Below are 9,268 nucleotides of genomic sequence, written 5' to 3' on the forward strand. Positions count from 1 at the left end.
TTTTTTGAAATTACAGAAAAGAAACCTGTACAAAAACTTCCTCCACACTGTATTTGATGCATGTCCATGTGAAATTGTTTTTTTTCTTAAGAATTGTATATTTCATAAGGGCTACAAGATGACTATTGTTGTAATTAGCGCTATATAGGCAAGGCAAGGCAAGGCAAATTTATTTGTATAGCGCATTTCATACTCAAGGCAACTCAATGTGCTTTACATGATAAAACATTCAATTGTTTAAAATCAATAAGAACATTTAAAATCATCAGTAAAATCAATTTTATATCAATATAAATAAAGTTAAATTGAAAATGTTTGCAGCATTGCAAGCAAATAGTGAAGTCATTTGTATTTGTGCATATGCTTTTTTCCCTCTATTACGGAGACTGATCAAAAGCTATTATTGATTATAGATTATAGATGAGCTGTAGGAGAGTTTGAGATTTAACAAGCCCCCAACCAGTTCAAAACAGACTTTTTAACATATGTGTTGGTACGGGTTTTTATCTTGTAGTTCCCTCGATAACTGCTTATCACACCTAATGTTGTGAGGTTTAATGATATATTCTTGTTTTATTTGTGTTGACGTATGAAGGAAACCTATGAGGAGATGCCAACACACTACAATGGCATTTGAAGCAACAAAACAGTCACATACAGTACCTCATGTGGCTAAAATACACTTTATTACAGCTGTCACATCACAAATAGTGTAAGGTTATAGTCACAACTTGAATTGCATTACATGAAATACATGCATAGCATTGTAATGAGGAAGCAGGGATATGATACAGTATAAAACGTATTGTTTGTGACACTAAAAGCAGAACAACAAACGCGTTTTTTAAACAAATAAAAAATGACTTGGTCTTGATAACTCGTGTTGTGTGCTGTGTTTGCAAAAACTGACTAACGATGGCAGCCGTTTGTCTGAAAGTGAGGCATAAAATCTTGGTGATAATGTATTAACAGTGTTTACAAACAAAGGATGATGCACTCTGGAGAGAAATCTGCATATGGGAAAAAGAAAAACAGACCATTTTTATAATAAATTCTTCAAATCACATTTTGATCATGCATGCATCCTTCCAAAGTGAACCCACTCAGTGCACTGGAGTTTGAAAAAGTCTTACATTCCAAAGATACAATAATGTTTATTTAAAGTCACCAATATTGAACTTGCAAAAAATTGGCAAAATTAATGTATAATAATTAAAAAAAGAAATTCTGGCAGGATAACATAATCAAAAATGTCCAATTACCAACCAAATGACCACATTTACCAATGAAAATACTGATAACATTTAGTGATGGCATAGAGCAGGGGTGTCAAACTCATTTCAGTTCAGGGGCCAAATATGGACCAGTTTGATATGAAGTGGCCAACAGATTTTAAGAAAAATAGCAATTTTAACATTAATGTGCCCTAGTTTGCACTTCTAGGTATAAATTACATATAAAGTATATAAGAGATCGACAATATCCGATCATTAAGTGACCTTAAATTGAAATTCACTTATATTTCCTTGATATTATGAACAATTGTTATTTAATTTAGTTGAGATTAAAAATGGACGGCCATCATGTGATATAACCATGAAAATGTCTTTGTATGTAACTTTGTATCCATGCGTATTTGGAGGGACTGAGATGTATCATTGTGTAAATTACAAAATAATTCATTTGTAGATACAAGTTTTTTTCTGTCATTCTTACTTTTACCTGCGGACCGATTGAAATGCTCTAAAGGGCCAGATTTGGCCCCCGGGCCTTGAGTTTGACACCTGAGGCATAGGGGGAGGGGTATATCATACCATATATGGTGTTTCATGCTCACACAGATTCATGCCGCTTCCGTCTGCCAAAAGCCAAGGAGCCGACATTGGTGGGAACAAAGTTGCTGTATCCCAGACCTCCTGAGCGGCTCAGAAAGTCAGCCAGGCGGTGGTTTACGCATGTGGCTGTGTTGCACGCCCGCTTTTGAGCTGTCACATTGCTTGGAAGAGTGCAAAGAAAATGAACGAAAATTTGGATTAGGCTCATATTAGATATCTTAACATAAAATTCACCAAAATTTAGATGAAATGGTAAAAAGTGAATGTTTAGTAAACGTGTAAGACAGCAAAGCTTACCTTTGAACTCAACCTTACAAATCTTATGAATAATTTCTCTACTTTAAGAATAACATGAGCATGTTTCAGATGACAAGATTTATTTTTGCAGAAATATCTTAATCAGAAAGTGGCAGGGTCCATATATTGGGCGCTGATTGTAAAGTTGCACTTTTTGCAACATTTAGCAACAAACCACATTTTAAAAAATTATGTGAATTTCTTTTTATGTTAATTTTTACCAGATTTACAGCAACATTTGTGAAGAATTTGTGATTTTTTTTTTTCCCGTAAAAAATAATGTCAATGTTAAATCTAAGTGTTAAATATTAAATCTATATCTAAATGTTAAATCTAAATGTTACATTTAAATGTTAAATATAAATGTTACATTTAAATGTAAATGTTATAGCTAAATCTTAATGCTAAATGTTTAATCTAAATGTTCAATCTAAAACTTTGAGCTTTTATTTTGGTACTTCCAGTGAATTTGCATATTAGCTAAATATTTAGTTTCACCTTTGACATTTAGATTCAACATTTAGATTTATATTTAACATTTAACATTTAACATTTAACATTTAGATTTAAAATGTACATTTATCACTTAGATTTAACATTTATATTTAAACGTAATATTTAGATTTTGGTTTTATATGTAACATTTCAATTTAGATTTTACATTTCGATTTTGGTTATATATATATATATATAACATTTAAATCTAGATTTAACATTTAGATTTTGGTTTTATGTGTAACATTTAGATTTAACATTTAGATTTAGATTTTATATGTAACATTTATATGTCAAATTTAGATTTAACATTTAGATTTCACATTGACGTTATATTTTTACGACAAAAAAAATCACAAATGTCACAAATATTGCAGTAAATCTGGTCAAAAGTAACAAAAAAATTAACATACGTTTTTTCACGTAAGTTGCCATTTATTTAAGCATTTTACAATGGGCGCCCCTTATCCACATGCATCAGAATTATGGAATGCAAAGTGACAAAAAGGAAAGGACAAGGTCAGAAAGAGAATAGGTGAGTGAGAGCTCAGTTGAATGGACTGCCATAGTTTTCATATGGCTCAGACAGACTTCTCCTCTTGCCCGGCGTCTGCGCTCCCACATCAGTACGAGGATAAGTTTGGAGTTTGTGAATGTCCTGGGAGAGTTTGCTCAGCACACAAGTGCTCAAACTGGTGCAGCGTTTTGACATGCCTCTATTCAAACTGCTGGAGACAAACACAAACATGCAGAGACAGGCTCACAGTACCATGCAAATGTTGTTAATGACTACATGCAGGATGCTTTTCACTTATAATGTCATGATGTAACAAAAAACTGCATAGAATTGTGATATTTCCACTGCAGACGCATTCCAAAGGCATATAAATCAGGGTTTGGGGTCAATTATATTTGTAATTACATATTCGATAATCAATTATTATTTGTCGCTAATGTAACCATAATTAAATTGTAATTGAGTTGAGATAAGTGATTTTTTAGTTGTAATTGTAATGGAAATTCTATAAAAACTGTCAATTACAGTTGAATTGAATGCAAACCTCTGGGAAGCGTGTTACAGTTCTATGGCATACACATACATAGTTAACAATTATTAAAATATGTTTCAAATCAAGTTTACCTGTCAGTTCTCTTGAGGATCATTTTAATATTTTTTACAGTAAGTGAAATCTAGGGGTATAGTGACTGAAAAAAACACTTAAAATATTAAAACCAACATTTTTATTGGTTAGGTAACCAAAAGATGAAAAACAAATCAAATGATAGATAATATGTTTTAGTGTATTTTACTGCTGACCCGTTATCATAACAGATGCTAACAGAAAGCTAACGCAAGAGGAAGGCTACGTTTCATGGAGTTATTTATTAAAGGCTCAGTAATTGTGATTAATTTTAACTGAACTTTAGTCATTCAGAATGTAATTGTAATAATAATTGTATATTTAATTTTAATTGGAAAAAATACCGGTCATCGTAATTGTAACTGAGTTGTAATTTAATATGGATAATCAAAGACATGATTGTATTTGAAAAATGTAATTGACCACAACCCTGATATGAATGTTTTTTAGTGACACACTACACTACATCATGCTTTAATAAAGTGTGTGGATGACAGGAGGTATGTAGTAATGACCTTCATGCATGTCCCTTTGATAAATGAATATGAATTACAGATTGTCATGATAATGAATGTCTGTGCACCATAAAATACACAATTCAACTTTGAGACAAAAGTGTGATATATTTAGTTTGACACTCATACCTGTCCCCTTCAGCAGGTTGGTGGGCTCCTTCATCTGAGCTCAGCTGCATGAACTCTTTGATGGCCGTGAGTAGCTTTGGTATGTCGTCATTGGACAGTACGACCCCATCTGACACAGACTCCTTACTAGAACTGAAAATACATCAGTTTGACTCAAACAGATATCAATTATTAATGTATGAAGGTAGATATGTTGCTTGTAGAATGTGATGAGAGAGCTTGTAGAATGTGATGAGAGAGCTTGTAGAATGTGATGAGAGACCTTGTAGAATGTGATGAGAGAGCTTGTAGAATGTGATATGAGAGCTTGTAGAATGTGATATGAGAGCTTGTAGAATGTGATATGAGAGCTTGTAGAATGTGATGAGAGAGCTTGTAGAATGTGATGAGAGAGCTTGTAGAATGTGATGAGAGAGCTTGTAGAATGTGATATGAGAGCTTGTAGAATGTGATATGAGAGCTTGTAGAATGTGATATGAGAGCTTGTAGAATGTGATATGAGAGCTTGTAGAATGTGATATGAGAGCTTGTAGAATGTGATATGAGAGCTTGTAGCATGTGATGAGAGAGCTTGTAGCATGTGATGAGAGAGCTTGTAGCATGTGATGAGAGAGTTTGTAGCATGTGATGAGAGAGCTTGTAGAATGTGATGAGAGAGCTTGTAGAATGTGATATGAGAGCTTGTAGAATGTGATATGAGAGCTTGTAGCATGTGATATGAGAGCTTGTAGCATGTGATGAAAGAGCTTGTAGCATGTGATGAGAGAGCTTCTAGAAAGTGATGAGAGAGCTTGTAGAAAGTGATATGAGAGCTTGTAGAAAGTGATATGAGAGCTTGTAGAAAGTGATATGAGAGCTTGTAGAATGTGATATGAGAGCTTGTAGAATGTGATATGAGAGCTTGTAGAATGTGATATGAGAGCTTGTAGAAAGTGATATGAGAGCTTGTAGAAAGTGATATGAGAGCTTGTAGAATGTGATATGAGAGCTTGTAGAATGTGATGAGAGAGCTTGTAGAATGTGATGAGAGAGCTTGTGTATAAGAAAAATCCACATACGTGAAATAAATTTTATGTCACAAATGATGGGAACATTTTTTATTATTTACGTTATTATTCGCATGTTTTTTCTTTACTTGCTTCCAATATCGTTTACAATCACAACTCTCCAGTTACAACTGGAAATTCCCGACTCCCTTCCCAGCTCTCTATAAGCAAGAATCAGTTTTGCTCCAGACGTCTCTCAAAATGTGTTGCAAAACTCAAGCAGCCCAGATTCACATGAGAAAAGTAGTTTGTGTTTCTGTCGCGGCAGGTTCGAGAAGTTGTAACTGGAGAGTTGTGGCTGTAAATGATATTAAAAAACATGTGAATAACAACATATATAATAAAAAAATTAAAAAAATCCCATCATTTGTGACATTAAATTTATTTCACGTGTGTGGATTTATTATACACAAGTTCACATCACATTCTACAAGCTCTCACATTTTGCGTCATCTCTACCTTCACATTAATGGACATTATACCACGTAGCACCTGAGCCACTCAGTCAAAAACAGAGTCACCAGAAGCTCCAGAAATCAAAATATAACTTATAGACAGTAATCCTCCTTCTGTAAGAACTGTAAACTCTATTAAAAGATGTTCACACCAAAACTAAAACCTGGTTACAGAAAAAAAACGAACTGTACTCCTCTGTAAATATGTGAATATTGTGTGGGAGAATGAGCGAGTGCGTAAATATTTCAAATAATATAAAATAAATGCAATATTGGATGATTGAATTGTGTAGTATGGTTTTTTTAATACATTAATATCTAATTTTCCAGTGCACTGTATCGTACGGTCTCATTAATTGATGTATATTTTATGTTGTACTGCAATGTTGTGGAAGATTAGCAATAGCTATAATATTTATATGCGTGACATTAGTAATAATGTATTCATTCATTCATCCTTTCATTTGGCAGCTGGTAATGGTTTTAAATGCTCAGATGATTTTTTTTTTTTTTTCTTTACTTTAGTCATTTTTATGAGTCCTTTATGTTATTTTGTAAATCTTTTCATCCACTTCTTTTTCAATAGTATAATTGAAATTGTATGCGGTAGTTTATTTATCTGTCAACTCCATCAGAATCAGAATGCCTTCATTAATCCCAGGGGGAAATTGCTTTTTTTGCAGCCACTTAAGAAAAATCACAAATAAAAGAATAAAACGTTGAACAAAGACAGAAGAAAGAATAAACATTAATTAAGTGTATAATTGAGTAAAAGACTGTTCAAAATAAGGATCAGATACACACACATTACAGTAGTAAAAAAATAAGTAAGAGTAATATTGAAAAAAATACAAATTATATACAATATACCAAACTTATTATAAGATGCTGTATGAAGTCTTTTTCATCATTTTGTTACAATATGTATTATCATATATTTTATTATATTTTAGACCTTTAATATTTTTTTTTTATTTGAATAAGAAGTATTAATGATGTATTTACACTTACCTGAATGAAGCAGCCTGTGTGACGTACATCTGGCAAATCATCACCCCATTGGCCAGAAGGAGCATCCATACTTTAAGCATTATTCCCTATAAGAGACATTTTTTTAAATCAACCCTCAGTATTTAAAAAATAACATCAAATAAAAAAATCAAGCTTGTTTTTATGGCGTAATCAGAAGATCGATGAAAAAATCAAATAAACAGTTAGTAGTTGTATCAGGGCTATAAGCTACTTTAAAAACTGTATCTTGTTGTCTATTTACTGAACTCCATCATCAGAGCAGCAGGATTAACCTTTAGATTAATCATAATTAATCTAAATAAAAAAAAAAAAAAAAAAAAAAAAAAAAAAAAAAAAAAGATTAATCATAATTATAATCTAGTCTTTGCTCCTCATAGCAACACATCTGATCATGAAACCATCACAATTTCTAAAAATCATAAAGTGATGATTTTATACTCACCGTGAAATAGTGTGCAGATCCTCTGTATAGCGATGAACTCCAAATGATACTGATAAGACTCTGCTGTGGTTTCACTGAGCACGGAGAACAGTTTTATATGTTCCCCCATGGGTTTGTGAGCCTCAGATTATTGTCTATTGGACAGTCGTACAGTTTCTTCACCGGCAGCAAACCAATGAAATCCTGTATGTAAATGCTCATAGACGCACTTTGGGGTAAGACTGAAAGGCATCAGTTGATACGACACTTTGTTCACAAAATACTGGCATATAATGCTAATTATTCCTAATTCCATGAGGTGAAATCCTTGAGAGTATCAAATGGAAATTTTCTTTTAAATTATAAATATGGGGATTAAATTCAATTGACCCAACAAAAAAAAAGACAAATCATTTTAGTTTATTTTTATTTTTTATTTTTGGGACCTTTTAAAAATACACACTCTACATTAGCAACAGTAAAGTTAAACTAAAGGCGGTAAATGATTGGAAGCAAAATAGAAATGACATCAAGAGATGATTTTTTTGTTTTGTTTTGTTTTGTCAACACTACATGTAGTGTAATCTTTTTACGACAGCAATGCATGTTTTGTTATTGCAATTTCATGAATGCATTTTTTTCATTGCATAATTGTGACCATCACCAGCCCTTCATAAGAAAGGGTAAGAAACACTTTATTAAAGGGAGAGTATAAAAAGAGAGGGCAGTGTTACACCTCGGTGAGGGGGATGGGAACAGGGAAGAAGGAGTCAGGGTAGGGCAATGGAAGGGATGGGGAAGAGTCACCTGTTTTAAAGGTCCCATATCATGCATTTTTCACTCATCTCCATTTGTTAGAAAGAACACCAAAAACATAGTATTTGAGGTTTATTTTACCAAACTCGCCTGTTTTCCAGAGTTTTAGCCTCTGAAAAGTCACTCTCTGACCAACGGGCTGTTAGCTTCCTGTTTATGCATATTCATGAGTGGGCGTGTCTATACACTGACTTACCTGCGAGGCTCCTGCATGACTCGCTCTGAGGCAGATCAGTGATCACCAAAGCAATTTTCACTTGCTATCCACACACTGTTGTAATTGTTTTCAGCCAAAAAACTGCACATTACAGTAAAACACATGGATATTTCAGCGTCTATTGTGTGAGTCCGTCTCCGCGCTGTGTTCATCCAGCAGCAGCAGCAGCTTCAAACACCCACTGGTGTTTAAAGCTACTAATTCACTTTCTTCTCCTCCTTATCTGTATTAAATACAGGAATAATACATTTAAGGTGATAATCATCGGTTTATCACCTCAGTCGTTGCATCGCATTGGGTCACAAACACATCAAATGGACCTTTACGGTGAGAGTGCAATGTGATGTTATAGTTTTAAATGTTTATTTCAACAGGACTAGTTGATACATGAGAACATTAAAGATTGTTTTCCTAAAGCCTACAAAATGTCACACTATGTTGCAGGACACCAGTTTGAGAATCACAGAGGAATATTCCATTTCTTTTTAACTGTATATCAAATTATCATAACAACGTATGAATTGCTTCACCCTCAACGGCCTTTCATAAGTAAAGATTTGTACACAGCTTTCTGTCTGTTAATAAAGTGAACCTTCCCTTCGCTGATGTCTATCCGGTTTCTCTGAGCTAATTACTGGACTCTTGGTCTCCGGCCATCTTCTAATTTCCCTTATGTAACAATATTGAATGATGTATCACAGTGCATCCTGATTCCAAGTTCTTTTTGCGTCACAAGGAAAGTCATTAGAGCAGATGAGCCTCTTAGTTCTATTGAGCAGACATGCAGGTCCTCGACCAGAAGCACGAAATTAGTTGAACATGTTGTCAAGGACTTTAATGTGGACGATTCAATGGGCGTCGCTCTCAT

At 33.6% G+C, this 9,268-nt stretch overlaps 1 protein-coding gene across 3 annotated transcripts; it reads right to left on the reverse strand.

Moving 5' to 3' along the window:
- Positions 1–758: 758 nt before the first annotated feature.
- calca (calcitonin/calcitonin-related polypeptide, alpha) lies at positions 759–7,476 on the reverse strand. Of its 3 annotated transcripts, XM_028440199.1 has the most exons (5): positions 7,389–7,476; positions 6,926–7,011; positions 4,414–4,545; positions 1,815–1,996; positions 759–1,010 (listed from the first exon to the last, which is right to left on the reverse strand). In XM_028440199.1, the coding sequence occupies exons 2-4, from the start codon at positions 7,003–7,005 to the stop codon at positions 1,834–1,836; spliced, it is 375 nt and encodes a 124-aa protein (XP_028296000.1). In that variant the 5' UTR covers positions 7,006–7,011; positions 7,389–7,476; the 3' UTR covers positions 759–1,010; positions 1,815–1,833. The 3 variants fall into 3 exon arrangements, with proteins under 3 accessions (XP_028296000.1, XP_028295994.1, XP_028295986.1); XM_028440193.1 differs by lacking the exons at positions 759–1,010; positions 1,815–1,996 and adding an exon at positions 3,019–3,352; XM_028440185.1 differs by lacking the exons at positions 759–1,010; positions 1,815–1,996 and adding an exon at positions 3,024–3,355.
- Between the last annotated feature and the right edge of the window lie 1,792 nt (positions 7,477–9,268).

This window comes from Gouania willdenowi, chromosome 3, assembly GCF_900634775.1.
Source record: "Gouania willdenowi chromosome 3, fGouWil2.1, whole genome shotgun sequence".
Taxonomy (NCBI): domain Eukaryota; kingdom Metazoa; phylum Chordata; class Actinopteri; order Blenniiformes; family Gobiesocidae; genus Gouania; species Gouania willdenowi.